The sequence below is a fragment of the Leucoraja erinacea genome, unplaced genomic scaffold, assembly GCF_028641065.1.
Source record: "Leucoraja erinacea ecotype New England unplaced genomic scaffold, Leri_hhj_1 Leri_456S, whole genome shotgun sequence".
NCBI lineage: Eukaryota > Metazoa > Chordata > Chondrichthyes > Rajiformes > Rajidae > Leucoraja > Leucoraja erinaceus.
This window is the reverse complement of record NW_026576357.1, coordinates 1-15,101: the sequence shown is the minus strand read 5'-3', so window position 1 is coordinate 15,101 and position 15,101 is coordinate 1. Positions and strand designations below refer to the sequence as shown.

General features: G+C 45.1%; 1 protein-coding gene across 2 annotated transcripts in view; it reads left to right on the top strand.

Annotated features, from left to right (window-relative positions):
- LOC129693874 (UPF0687 protein C20orf27 homolog) overlaps positions 1 to 12,799 on the top strand; it is a 100,629-nt gene extending 87,830 nt beyond the window's left edge. For both annotated transcript variants that reach the window (XM_055630618.1, XM_055630617.1), the window contains 2 exons: positions 6,911 to 7,033; positions 12,569 to 12,799. In XM_055630618.1, the coding sequence (XP_055486593.1) occupies positions 6,911 to 7,033; positions 12,569 to 12,669 (224 nt within the window). In that variant the 3' untranslated portion in view covers positions 12,670 to 12,799. The remainder of the gene's footprint in view (positions 1 to 6,910; positions 7,034 to 12,568) is intronic.
- Positions 12,800 to 15,101: the final 2,302 nt, after the last annotated feature.

Below are 15,101 nucleotides of genomic sequence, written 5' to 3'. Positions count from 1 at the left end.
GGATTTATGAAAGGTAAATCATGTCTGACGAATCTTATAAATCCTGCAATGTCATGTACATCAATAATCTGGATGAAGGTGTGGTAAATTGGATTAGTAAGTATGCAGATGATACCAAGATAGGGGGTGTTGTGGATAATGTAGAGGATTTCCAAAGTCTACAGAGTGATTTAGGCCATTTGGAAGAATGGGCTGAAAGATGGCAGATGGAGTTTAATGCTGATAAATGTGAGGTGCTACACCTTGGCAGGACAAATCAAAATAGGACGTACATGGCAAATGGTAGGGAATTGAAGAATACAGTTGGACAGAGGGATCTGGGAATAACCGTGCATAGTTCCTTGAAGGTGGAAACTCATATAGATAGGGTGGTAAAGAAAGCTTTTGGTATGCTAGCCTTTATAAATCAGAGCATTGAGTATAGAAGCTGGGATGTAATGTTAAAATTGTACAAGGCATTGGTGAGACCAAATCTGGAGTATGGTGTACAATTTTGGTCGCCCAATTATAGGAAGGATGTCAAAAAAATAGAGAGAGTACAGAGGAGATTTACTAGAATGTTGCCTGGGTTTCAACAACTAAGTTACAGAGAAAGGTTGAATGTTAGGTCTTTATTCTCTGGAGCACAGAAGGTTAAGGGGGGACTTGATAAAGGTCTTTAAAATGATGAGAGGGATAGACAGAGTTGATGTGGACAAGCTTTTCCCTTTGAGAATAGGGAAGATTCAAACAAGAGGACATGACTTCAGAATTAAGGGACAGAAGTTTAGGGGTAACATGAGGGGGAACTTCTTTACGCAGAGAGTGGTAGCGGTGTGGAATGAGCTTCCAGTGGAAGTGGTGGAGGCAGGTTCGATGGTATCATTTAAAACTAAATTGGATAGGCATATGGATGAGAAGGGAATGGAGGGTTATGGTCTGAGTGCAGGCAGGTGGGACTAAGGGAAAATAATTGTTCGGCACGGACTTGTAGGGCCGAGATGGCCTGTTTCCGTGCTGTAATTATTATATGGTTAATAGGGTTAGGAGGGAGAGAGAGAGATGAGCCATGGTTGAATGGCGAAGTAGACTTGGTGGGCCGAATGGCCTAATTCTACTCCTGTCACTTACATCTTATGGGGCGCTTCGCCCCACAATGTCTGTGCAAACATGATGGCAAGACCAACCCTTACCTGCCAACACAAGACCCATATCTCTCCATTCCCTGCATATCCATGTGCCTTTGCAAAAGACTATCAGATGTAGGAGCGAGCAGGAATGTTATACTTTCCTAAGACTAAGACTTTGCCTCCATCACAGTGAGGATGTGCTTGGTGAACTCACTGTGGTGGATGTTTAATTTGTGTTTATTGTATGTTTTGTTATTATTGATTCTGTGTATGACTGCAGGCAACATAATTTTGTTCAGACCGAAAGGTCTGAATGACAATAAAGGATCTATCTATCTATCTATCTATCTATCTATCTATCTATCTATCTATCTATCTATCTATCTATCTATACAGAGGGGATTAAAGGTGATTTGTGTTGAAGGATTCCCTGGAGTGCAGGGAATAAGTGATCTTATAGAGGTGTATAAAATCATGAGAAGAATAGATCGGGTAGACACACAGAGTCTCTTGCCCAGAGTAGACGATTCGAGGACCAGAGGGCATAGGTTTAAGATGAGGGGGGAAAGATTTAATAGGAATCTGTGGGGTAACTTATTCACACAAAGGGTTGTGGGTGTATGAAACGAGCTGCCGGAGGAGGCAGGGACTATTGCAACATTTAAGATACAATTAGACAAGTACATGGGTAGGACAGGTTAGGTGGGAAATGGGCCAAACGCAGGCAGGTGGGACTAGTGTCGATGAGACGTCTACATTTCTGCAGGTCCATAATATACATTTCATTAGATCAGAAGATCAGAAGTGATAGGAGCAGAATTAGGCCATTCGGCCCATCAAGTCTACTCCGCCATTCAACCTTGGCTGATCTATCTCTCCCTCCTAACCCAATTCTCCTGCCTTCTCCCCGTAACCTCTGACACTCTGCCATTTATGGGAAATAAAGTACCATATACCGAAGATACTGTGAACACAAAAAACTGGAGTAACTCAGCAGGACAGGCAGCAACTGCGGAGAGAAGGAATGGGTGACGTTTCGGGTCGAGATGCTTCATCAATTGGTCAGTGTGGGCAAGTTGGTCCGAAGGGCCTGTTTCCACTCTGTGTGACTCTGTGACTCTGTGATCGAGCAGGATCAAAGAGCTGCAGAACAAATTTATATATTGCTGTGTAACATAACCTTCTTCCTGCCGTAATGCGGGCTGTTGGCTGCATGACAACATGCTGTACATTCCCAGCGAGTTGGGACATGGAACATGCTGTCATGAGGTTTGTGCAGTCAGGCACGCACGGATAATCTCTCGGTGGGTCAGAGAAACATTGAAACATAGAAAATAGATGCAGGAGTAGGCCATTCGGCCCTTCGAGCCAGCGCCGCCATTCAATATGATCATGGGTGATCATCCAAAATCAGTAATCCGTTCCTGTTTTCTCCCCATATCCCTTGATTCCGTTAGTCTTAAGAGCTCTATCTAACTCTCACTTGAAAACATCCAGTGAATTGGCCTCCACTGCCTTCTGCGGCAGAGAATTCCACAGATTCAAACCTTTCTGGGTTTTTCCTCATCTCAGTCCTGCATGGCCTATCCCTTATTCTTAAACTGTGGCCACTGGTTCTGGACTCCACAAACATGGGGAACATTTTTCCTGAAGGTCAGAGAGACCTTCATGGGCCAGAGAGACAAGGAACCGCAGCTGCTAGTTTACAAAGGGAGAAGACACAAAGTGCTGGAGCAACTCAGCGGGTCAGGCATCTCCTATGGAGAGATGTGGATAGTCTATGCTGCTCCCCACTGGCAGCAGGGTGGCGCCGCAGTAGAGTTGCTTTCTTGTAACGCCATAGACCCTGGTGAGGTGTTTAGAAGGTTGAGGGGGGACCTCATTGAAATGTACAGAATAATGAAAGGCATAGATAGAGTGGATGTGGAGAGGATGTTTCCGCTGGTGGGAGAGACTAGAACCAGAGGTCATAGCCACAGAATTAAAGGGCGCTCTTTTAGAAAGGAGTTGAGGAGAAACTTCTTTAGTCAGAGGGTGGTGAATCTATGGCACTCATTGCCACAGTAGGCTGTGGAGGCCAAGTCAGTGGATATTTTTAAGGTAGAGATAGACAAATTCTTTATTAGAACAGACAATGCCCAATGCCCAATGCTTTATTAGAACACACAATGCCCAATGCTCGCAGATGTCCAATTACAATGCCCAATGCTCGCAGATGTCCAATCACAATGCCCAATGCTCGCAGATGTCCATTCGGAATGGATCCATTTACATGTACGGCTGCCGGCTGCCTTTCTTCCTTTGATTCACTGCCACGCCGAATCCAGATGCACAATCGCCGATCCAGATGCACAATCACATTTTTAATCAAATCCTTCTCCTCCCCCCCCTCCCCCCAATCTTTCAAAAATAAATTGCCTTCTCACCCATACAAGCAGACCGTGCACATTTTTAATCAAATCCTTCTCCAGCCTCCCCCACCCCCCCCCTCCCCACTGACTAATTTTGTCGCCTCCTGTTGGCCAGCGACCATAACGGCTGCTGGCGCCTGCATCTCGCCTCAAAGACGCCATTTAAAGACAGCCACACTGCTGATTCCTGAGCCGCTTGAGTTGGAGGACCACGTCTCACGTGGGGGCTACGGGTAGGGAACATCTGCGTTGGGGAAGCAGACCCAACGGGTCTGCACTTCGTCTAGTATTATTATAAAAGTATGATATTAGTTTTTGTGAATCAGCCTTAATATTCATTGCTTCTTCTAAAGGGTCTAAAATAATAGTTTGAAATCTATGTGTATATTTCTTCATAAAGTCACATATCTATATATTAAAAATATTGATTATCCTTCAGTTTAAATTTAAATTTTAAATGTTGAAATGATAACAGTTTGCCCAATTCATACATATCCCCTACTTTCCTAATCCCCAGTCTATCCCATTGTTGATATGTTTTGTCGATGAGAGATGGTTTGAATGCGGGGTTGTTCAATAGTGGGGTTAGTACTGATAGATTATTTAATTTCAAGGATACTTTTATTTGTTTCCAAATTCTTATTGTATTGTGAATAATTGGGTTCTTCTTATATATTATACTATTCAATTTTATCAGTGAGAACAGGATCGTTCCTATATCGTGCGGATAGCCCTCCCTTTTCTCCATTCTTATCCACTCCAACTGCTGAGTGGAACTATCCAACCAGTACATTATGTTCTTAATATGCACTGCCCAGTAGTAATACATAAAGTTAGGTAATGATAAACCCCCAACTTCTTTAGGTTTACACAAATGCTTTCGTTGAATTCTGTGTGCTCTGTAATCCCATATAAAATTAGTGATAGTAGAATTGAGTTTTTTGAAAAAGTATTTTGGAATATATATTGGGATCACTTGAAACAAATATATTAATTGTGGTAAGAAAGTCATTTTTATAGCGTTAATTCTACCTAACAATGAGAGCGGGAGCATTTTCCAAAATTTAATAATCAGTTTATTTAATAGTGGCATAAAATTGGCACTAAATAATGATTTGTGTCTTCTCGTAATTTGAATACCCAGATACTTGAATTTTTCTGTTGCAATTTTGAAGGGGAATTTTAGTAAGTGTCTCGAATCCTGTGGTTTTAAAGACATAATTTCGCTTTTATTCCAATTTATTCTATATCCTGAAAAAAAGCCGAATTCCTCAATTAGTGTTAATAAGGTGGGTATACTCGTTTGTGTATTAGTAATATATAAAAGAATATCATCAGCATATAATGACATTTTATTCTTTGAGTCCTTAGTGTTATATCCGTGAATATTCGGGTGATTTCTAATCCTTTCGGCTAGCGGTTCTTTCATAAGGGCAAATAGCAATGGTGATTTGGCACAACCTTGCCTATTAACAGGCAAAAACAGGAAAGCAGACTATTATCTAAATGGTGGCCGATTGGGAAAGGGGGAGATGCAGCGAGACCTGGGTGTCATGGTACACCAGTCATTGAAGGTAGGCATGTAGGTGCAGCAGGCAGTAAAGAAAGTGAATGGTATGTTAGCTTTCATTGCAAAAGGATTTGAGTATAGGAGCAGAGAGGTTCTACTGGAGTTGTACAGGGTCTTGGTGAGACCACACCTGGAGTATTGCGTACAGTTTTGGTCTCCAAATCTGAGGAAGGACATTATTGCCATAGAGGGAGTGCAGAGACGGTTCACCAGACTGATTCCTGGGATGTCAGGACTGTCTTTATGAAGAAAGACTGGATAGACTTGGTTTATACTCTCTAGAATTTAGAAGATTGAGAGGGGATCTTATAGAAACTTACAAAATTCTTAAGGGGTTGGACAGGCTAGATGCAGGAAGATTGTTCCCGATGTTAGGGAAGTCCAGGACAAGGGGTCACAGCTTAAGGATAAAGGGGAAATCCTTTAAAAACCGAGATGAGAAGAACTTTTTTCACACAGAGAGTGGTGAATCTCTGGAACTCTCTGCCACAGAGGGTAGTTGAGGCCAGTTCATTGGCTATATTTAAGAGGGAGTTAGATGTGGCCCTTGTGGCTAAGGGGATCAGGGGTTATGGAGAGAAGGCAGGTACGGGATACTGAGTTGGATGATCAGCCATGATCATATTGAATGGCGGTGCAGGCTCGAAGGGCCGAATGGCCTACTCCTGCACCTAATTTCTATGTTTCTATGTAACCCTTGATAAGTAAAATTATGGAGATAGCATATTGTTAGTTAATATTCTTGCCGTAGGTCTATCGTAAAGTAGTTTAACCCATCTAATAAAATTCCCTCCCGTATTAAATTTTTGGAGTACCTTGTATAAATATTGCCATTCTACCTGATCAAATGCCTTCTCTGCATCCAGCGTGACAACTGAAACCTTTCCAATCCATGTACCTGTCTAAATAACTGCAGTTATAAGTTTATGTGATAGGAGTAGAATTAGGCCATTCGGCCCATCAAGAAACCCCTCATCCTTCTATACTCCAGCGAGTACAGGCCCAGTGCCGACAAACGCTCATCATAGGTTAACCTACTCTTTCCTGGGATCATTCTTGTAAATGGATGTGGACCAAACGCAGGCAGGTGGGACAGGTGTAGATGGGACATGTTGGCAAGTTGGGCCGAAGGGCTTGCTTCCACATTGCATCATTCTATGACCCAAAATGTCACCTATTCCTTTTCTCCAGACATGCTTTAAACATCCTTTAATTCTGAGGCTTCTGAGATTCCTGATTGGTACAAGCGTCAGAGGAGAAATCTGGAGGGGAGAGATAGATCAGCCAAGATTAAATAGCGGAGTAGACTTGATGGGGTAAATAGTCTAATTCTCCTCCGATCTCTTATGACATGACCTCTGGTCCTAGACTCTCCCACTAGTGGAAACATCCTCTCTGCATCCACTGTATCCAAGCCTTTCACTGTCCTGTATGTTTCAATGAGGTGGTTGCGATTTTGTGGTCCATTGTGTTTCGTTTAGAGATAAAGTGCGGAAATAGGCCCTTCGGCCCACCGGGTCCGCGCCGACCAGCGGTCCCTGCACGGTACCACTGTCCTAAACCCGCTGGGGACAATTTTAACATTTACCACGCCAATTAACCTACAAACCTGCACGTCTTTGGAGTGTGGGGACAAACCGAAGATCTCGGAGAAAACTCACGGGGAGAACGTGCAAACTCTGTACAGACAGCGCCTGTAGTCGGCAGTCGCTGTAAGGCAGCAACTCTACCGCTGGGCCACCGGGCCACCTGGTTGGGTTATTGTTTGAGAAACGGTTGCCTTGGATCCACTAACGGCCTGTTGTTCCACTCTGTCCCAGGCCACCAGATGAAGTGCGAGTACATGGCGCACAAGGAGGGGGTAATCAGAGAGGAAATGTTGATCGCCAACGAACTCAAGGACAGCGCCTCGGTGAAAGTGACGTTGCAGGCCAGAGTCCTGGGTAAGTGTGTTTATGGCATCGTCTCCGCTCCCCTCCACGTTCACACGGTCATAAGGGATACGAGCAGAATTAGGCCATCCACATCACGTCTATATCTCTCGTTTATACATATTCATTGGTGTATGGACACAGTGATCTGTTCTGTATTTATTTATGACTACAATATTCTGTTGTGCTGAAGTAAAGCAAGAATATCATTGTCCTATCTGGGATACGTGACAATAAACTCTCTTGAAACTTGACTCTCAGTCTGAAGCAGGGTCGTGACCCGAAACGTCACCCATTCCTTCTCTCCAGAGCTGCTGTCTGTCCCGCTGAGTTACTCCAGCTTTCTGCATCTATCCGCAGTTCCTTGTTTGTGCTAAACGGTACCATCCATCATCCTCTATGCAAGGTATTTGCATGACAATAAATTGCAGAGAAGTTAATGATCACATGAACGCCTCTGCTGTCCACTCCTACCCCTGTCCCCCTCCCTCCCTCCCTCCCTTCCACCCCCGTGCCTTTCCCCCACTCCATCACTCTAGCTCTGTCAGATTAATTAAAACTTACAATCTACCAGCCTTCTAAATGGTGAGAAGATGGTGCAGCGGTAGAGTTGCTGCTCACAGTGCCAGGAACCCGGGTTCCAACCCGACTACGGGTGCGGTCTGTACGGAGTTTGTACGTTCCCCCCTTTTACCTGCGTGGGTCTTCAGCCTTGTATGGAACGAGCTGCCGGAGGAGGTAGTTGAGGCAGGTACCATCACAATGTTTAAGCAACATTTGGACAGGTACATGGATAGGATCGTCAATGGATATTTTTATGGCAGAGATAGATAGATTCTTGATTCGTACGGGCATCAGGGGTTATGGGGAGAAGGCAGGAGAATGGGGTTTAGAGGGAGAGATAGATAAGCCACGATTGAATGGCGGAGTAGACTTGATGGGCCGAATGGCTCCCATAACTTATGAACCTATGAAGGACAGGTTTATAGGGATACTAGGCTAAGTGGGATCCGCTGGGTCCCATGTTCACACGGGAGGGCTGGTCCCCCAACGCAATATTCCACCTCTCCATCAATTCCAAAATCGGTGGCCAGTGGGGGGAGGGGGGGGGGGGCTTTCTGGAGCGCTAGTATGGGTGTTGTGGGCTGAAGGGACTGGTTTCCAGAGGGCTAGTATGGATATTGTGGGCCAAATGGATTCTTGAGCTGGCAGCTCAGTCACTCAAGCCTGATGTGCTGGCAGCTCACTCACTCACGGCTGGTGGGCTGGCTGTTGACTCACGGCTATTCCTTGAAATTCCATTTCAAGCAAAGTGCAGGCCACCAAATTCAAATGAAGTTTCCTACCATTTCAAGCAGGATGCAAGGCCACCAAATTCAAAAGCAGTTTCCTACAAACAAAAGATCATCACTTTTTATATCATTTTCAACTCTGCATGCCCCCCACCCGTTACATTTCCATATCCAATCATTTTCCGACATTACCTCATCATCAGCCAATCACTTGATCCTACTTATCTCCTCCTTCCCAGTACATTTCCGTATTTGATTCCATAACTGATGTAGGTAGTCACATGACTCCCCCTCTGTGGCCCCTCACCTGCCATGTGCTCTTAACTTCTTTGTTCAGTCGTTTCATTCCAACAAAGTGAAATCCAAGAAAAGTGGACAATGCGCAGAACCCACTTCTCAAAATAATAATAATAATAATACATTTTATTTATGGGCGCCTTTCAAGAGTCTCAAGGACACCTTACAAAAATTTAGCAGGTAGAGGAAAAACATGTAAGGGGAATGAAATAAATAGTAGAGACATGACTAGTACACAAAGTAAAGACAGAATTCATTACAAAACACAATATGAGGCAATTAATGCACAGATGAAAAGGGAGGGGGACGTGGGGCTAAGGATAGGCAGAGGTGAAGAGATGGGTCTTGAGGCGGGACTGGAAGATGGTGAGGGACACGGAATTGCGGATCACTTGGGGGAGGGAGTTCCAGAGCCTGGGAGCTGCCCTGGAGAAGGCTCTGTCCCCAAAACTGCGGAGGTTGGACGTGGATGGAGAGGAGACCGGCTGATGTGGATCTGAGGGACCGTGAGGGTTGGTAGGGGGAGAGGAGGTCAGTGAGATATGGGGGGGGGGGCCAGATGGTGGAGGGCTTTGTAGGTGAGGACCAGGATTTTGTAGTTGATCCGGTGGGAGATGGGAAGCCAGTGAAGTTGTTTGAGGACTGGAGTGTTGTGATGCCAGGATTTGGTGCGGGTGATGAGTCGGTAGTTGATCCGGTGGGAGATGGGAAGCCATGGGAAAATATAAGAGATACAGTGGTCAATCAATTTATATAAACAAGACATTGTTCCCATTAAACTCTATGTCTTGGGGAGGAATGTGACCTATTAATATACAGATCTAAACACAGGGATCGAATGTTTATAATCCTAATTAAAGCACAATATATTTCCCAGATGGTCTCATTATAATTCACATAGTTAAACGAACATTACCTTGTATCACAGTTTAAGAATGAGTAGGCCATGAGGAAAACCGTTTTCACCCAATGAGTTGTGAATCTGTGGAATTCTCTGCTCATTCGGCAGTGGAGGCCAATTCACTGGAAGTTTTCAAGAGAGAGTTAAGGGTCTGTCCCACTTAGGCGATTTTTCAGGAGACTACCGGCTACAGTCAAGTTCGCGGCACTCGCCTGATAAAACGGGAACGGGAATGGCGACATAGAAACATAGAAATTAGGTGCAGGAATAGGCCATTCAGCCCTTCGAACCTGCACCGCCATTCAATATGATAAAGGCTGATCCTCCAACTCAGTAACCTGTACCTGCCTTCTCTCCATACCCTCTGATCCCCTTAGCCACAAGGGCCACATCTAACTCCCTCTTAAATATAGCCAATGAACTGGCCTTCAACTACCCTCTGTGGCAGAGAATTCCAGAGATTCACCACTCTCTGTGTGAAAAAAGTTTTTCTCATCTCGGTTTTAAAGGATTTCCCCCTTATCCTTAAGCTGTGCCCCCTTGTCCTGGACTTCCCCAACATCGGGAACAATCTTCCTGCATCTAGCCTGTCCAACCCCTTAAGAATTTTGTAAGTTTCTCTAAAATCCCCTCTCAATCTCCTAAATTCCAGAGAGTATAAACCAAGTCTATCCAGCCTTTCTTCATAAGACAGTCCTGACATCCCAGGAATGAGTCTGGTGAACCTTCTCTGCACTCCCTCTATGGCAATAATGTCCTTCCTCAGATTTGGAGACCAAAACTGTACGCAATACTCCAGGTGTGGTCTCACCAAGACCCTGTACAACTGCAGTAGAACCTCCCTGCTCCTATACTCAAATCCTTTTGCTATGAAAGCTAACATACCATTCGCTTTCCTCACTGCCTGCTGCACCTGCATGCCTACTTTCAATGACTGGTGTACCATGACACCCACGTCTCGCTGCATCTCCCCTTTTCCTAATCGGCCACCATTTAGATAATAGTCTGCTTTCCTGTTTTTGCCACCAAAATGGATAACCTCACATTTATCCACATTATACTGCATCTGCCAAACATTTGCCCACTCACCCAGCCTATCCAAGTCACCTTGCAGTCTCCTAGCATCCTCCTCACTGCTAACACTGCCCCCAGCTTTGTGTCATCCGCAAACTTGGAGATATTGCCTTCAATTCCCTCATCCAGATCATTAATATATATTGTAAATAGCTGGGGTCCCAGCACTGAGCCTTGCGGTAATACACTAGTCACTGCCTGCCATCATGAAAAGGACCCGTTTACTCCTACTCTTTGCTTCCTGTTTGCCAACCAGTTCTCTATCCACATCAATACTGAATCCCCAATGCCGTGTGCTTTAAGTTTGTATACTAATGTCTTATGTGGGACCTTGTCGAAAGCCTTCTGGAAGTCTAGATACACCACATCCACTGGTTCTCCCCTATCCACGCTACTAGTTACATCCTCGAAAAATTCTATAAGATTCGTCAGACATGATTTACCTTTCGTAAATCCATGCTGACTTTGTCCAATGATTTCACCACTTTCCAAATGTGCTGCTATCCCATCTTTAATAACTGACTCTAGCAGTTTCCCCACTACCGATGTTAGACTAACTGGTCTGTAATTCCCCGTTTTATCTCTCCCTCCAGAATCTAAAGAATTTTGAAAGATTATTACTAATGCATCCACTATTTCTAGAGCTACCTCCTTAAGTACTCTGGGATGCAGCCTATCTGGCCCTGGGGATTTATCGGCCTTTAATCCATTCAATTTACCCAACACCACTTCCCGACTAACCTGGATTTCACTCAATTCCTCCAACTTCTTTGACCCCGCGGTCCCCTGCTATTTCCGGCAGATTATTTATGTCTTCCTTAGCGAAGACGGAACCAAAGTAGTAATTCAATTGGTCCGCCATATCCTTGTTCCCCATGATCAACTCACCTGTTTCTGACTGCAGACCTACATTTGTTTTAACTACTCTCTTTCTTTTCACATATCTATAAAAACCTTTGCAGTCAGTTTTTATGTTCCCTGCCAGTTTTCTTTCATAATCTATTTTTCCTTTCCTAATTAAGCCCTTTGTCCTCCTCTGCTGGTCTCTGAGTTTCTCCCAGTCCTCCGGTATTTCTCCCAGTCCTCCGGTATATATACGAACACACACACACACACACACACACACACACACACACACACACACACACACACACACACACACACACACACACACACACACACACACACACACACACACAAACACACACACACACATCGCAAAGGCGGGGGCCAGGGAAAGCGGGGGAGCACACTCTGAAATTCACACGGTGCAAAGCCAAGATGATACAGACACACACCGCGATGAACAGGAAGTTTAAGACGGTAGGTCCTTTAAAAAGAAGGGGCAGAAGGGGGGAGAAGGGGGAGAAGGAGTGGAGCCACATTTAAGAAGCCAGACAACCTTTAATAAGCCAGAGATACACAGCTGTGAAGTTCAGTGGGCATTTAACATTACCGGTCGGTTATAATTGGTTCTGAAAACTCGTGCTTACGTTTTTTTCCCCTAATGAACCAATGAAAATGCCCGGTCGGCAAATGCGATTAACTAAAACTACCCACGACAACCTCGACTACCTACAACTACATGGCGATCGCACTACAACTGCCATTACGACTACACGATTAGCGATTATCTCCATCACGACCAATTTTTGGTCGCAGAAACTTTCAACATGTTGAAAAATTTGCGGCGACCATACTGAGGCCGCGACTAGTTCCCAGAATGCGGGAACTCCTCGCGACCATGAAGGAGACTCACCAGAGACCACCAGCAAACACGTGGCGATCCAGAGTCTCCTGCACTCGCCTGCAAAGTCGCTTAAGTGGGACAGGTCCTTTAGATATCACTAATGCACGCTGTGGACGGCTCGATTGTAATCGTGTATTGTCTTTCCGCTGACTGGTTAGCACGCAACACAAGCTTTTCACCGTACCTCGGTACACGTGACAATAAACTAACCCTCTTAACTGGGTGTGTTACAGATCGTCTGCACGGGACCCCCATGCTACTGGAAGGGGTCAAATGCATCGGCTCCGAACCAGAGTACGACTCCGAGCAAAGTGACTGGCAGGGCTTCGATTAGACGCCACCACATCTACACTGCCTTCAGCCTCAGTGGCCACCTCCCAATGTCACACTCGCTAAGCTGTGAAATCCTCAACCGCAAAACACAGATTGTACTCTCTCTCTCTCTCTTCTCTCTCTCTCTCTCTCCCTCTTCTCTCTCTCTCTCTCTCCCTCTCCCTCTCCCTCTCCCCTCTCCTCTCCTCACCCTCTCCCCCTCGCTCTCCCCCTCCCCTTGCGCTCTCTCCCTCTCCCTCTCTCTCTCTCTCTCTCTTTGCTCTCCCTCTCTGTCTGTCTGTCTGTCTCTCTCTACCTCTCCCTGTCTCTCTATCTCTCTCTCTCCATATATATATTTTGTAATTTGATATTCCGCTTGTAATGTAATTTCCCCCTTGAGCATTCAATATATGTGAATGCAAATGCAATTAAGCGTTGCCTATGAGAAGTATAATGGGAGCATAATGTCGGATGCACTGGGGATTATATGCATTGATTGTTCAGTGAAGTACAATGCAGATTGTGTTTATTTTGTGAAATAAATGAAATACATTGTTAATTGCCGTGTAATTTCTTCAGTACCTATTAACAAAGGGAAAAACCTGTTGATGTTGACCTGGTTTCGTCAGCACCACTCTAGTAACCAAGTCCGATGATTGGTTCAATGGTACTTTGGCAGCATGGTGGTGCAGCGGTGGAGTAGCAGCCTTGCAGCGCCAGAGACCCGTGTTCGATCCTGACAACTGGTGCTGTCTTTGCGGAGTTAGCACGTTCTCCTTCTGACCTGCGTGGGTTTTCAACTGGTTATTGACAATAGACAATAGGTGCAGGAGTATGCCATTTAGCCCTTCGAGCCAGCACCGCCATTCAATGTGATCATGCTGATCATCCACAATCAGTACCCCGTTCCTGCCTTCTCCGCATATCCCCTGACTCTGCTATCTTTAAGAGCCCTAGCTAGCTCTACGGTGTCCTCCCACCCTCCAAAGACATACAGGTTTGTAGGTTAAGTTCAAGTTCAAATTCAAGTGAGTTTATTGTCATGGGTCCCTGTACAGGACAATGAAATTCTTGCTTTGCTTCAGCACACAGAACATAGTAGGCATTTACTACAAAACAGATCAGTGTGTCCATATACCATGATATAAATATATACACACATGAATAAATAAACTGATAAAGTGGAATTAACAGAAAATGGGTTATTAATAATCAGAGTTTTGTCCGAGCCAGGTTTAATAGCCTGATGGCTGTGGGGAAGTAGCTATTCCTGAACCTGGTTGTTGCAGTCTTCAGGCTCCTGTACCTTCTACCTGAAGGTAGCGGGGAGATGAGTGTGTGGCCAGGATGGTGTGGGTCTTTGATGATACTGCCAGCCTTTTTGAGGCAGCGACTGCGATAAATCCCCTCGATGGAAGGAAGGTCAGAGCCGATGATGGACTGGGCAGTGTTTACTACTTTTTGTAGTCTTTTCCTCTCCAGGGCGCTCAAATTGCCGAACCAAGCCACGATGCAACCGGTCAGCATGCTCTCTACTGTGCACCTGTAGAAGTTAGAGAGAGTCTTCCTTGACAAACAGACTCTCCGTAATCTTCTCAGGAAGTAGAGGCACTGATGAGCTTTCTTGATAATTGCAACAGTGTTCTCGGACCAGGAAAGATCTTCAGAGATGTGCATGCCCAGGAATTTGAAGCTCTTGACCCTTTCAGCCATCGACCTGTTGATATAAATGGGGCTGTGGGTCCCCCTCCTACTCCTTCCAAAGTCCACAATCAGTTCCTTGGTTTTGCTGGTGTTGAAAGCCAGGTTATTGTGCTGGCACCATATGGACAGTTGCTCGATCTCTCTTCTATATTCTGACTCATCCCCATCAGTAATACGTCCCACGATAGTGGTGTCGTCAGCGAACTTGATGATGGAGTTCGCACTGTGATTGGCTACGCAGTCATGAGTATAGAGTGAGCACAGCAGGGGGCTGAGCACGCAGCCTTGAGGTGCTCCCGTGCTGATTGTTATCGAGGCTGACACATTTCCACCAATACGAACAGACTGTGGTCTGTGAATGAGGAAGTCGAGGATCCAATTGCAGAGGGATGCGCAGAGACCCAGTTCTGTGAGTTTGGTAACCAGCTTGGAGGGGATGATTGTGTTAAATGCCGAGCTGTAATCGATGAATAACAGCCTGACATATGAGTTTTTGTTGTCCAAGTGGTCCAGAGCGTGTCACACACTATATTCGTTTTTTTCACCCGAGCTCTTTAATGAGCTGAAGAATAATCTGTGTTTTTTAGACAAATGTTGTTTGGTGTGATGCACCTTCTCTCAATATGTGCAAGAAGTCGTCTTTTTATTTTGTCAAATATGAATAAACACTGTATCTCACATTGACCGTGATGATTGTGTTATTTTATGATCTACTGAGAGGTGAAACTTTCAGTCTGAAGAAGGCTCTCG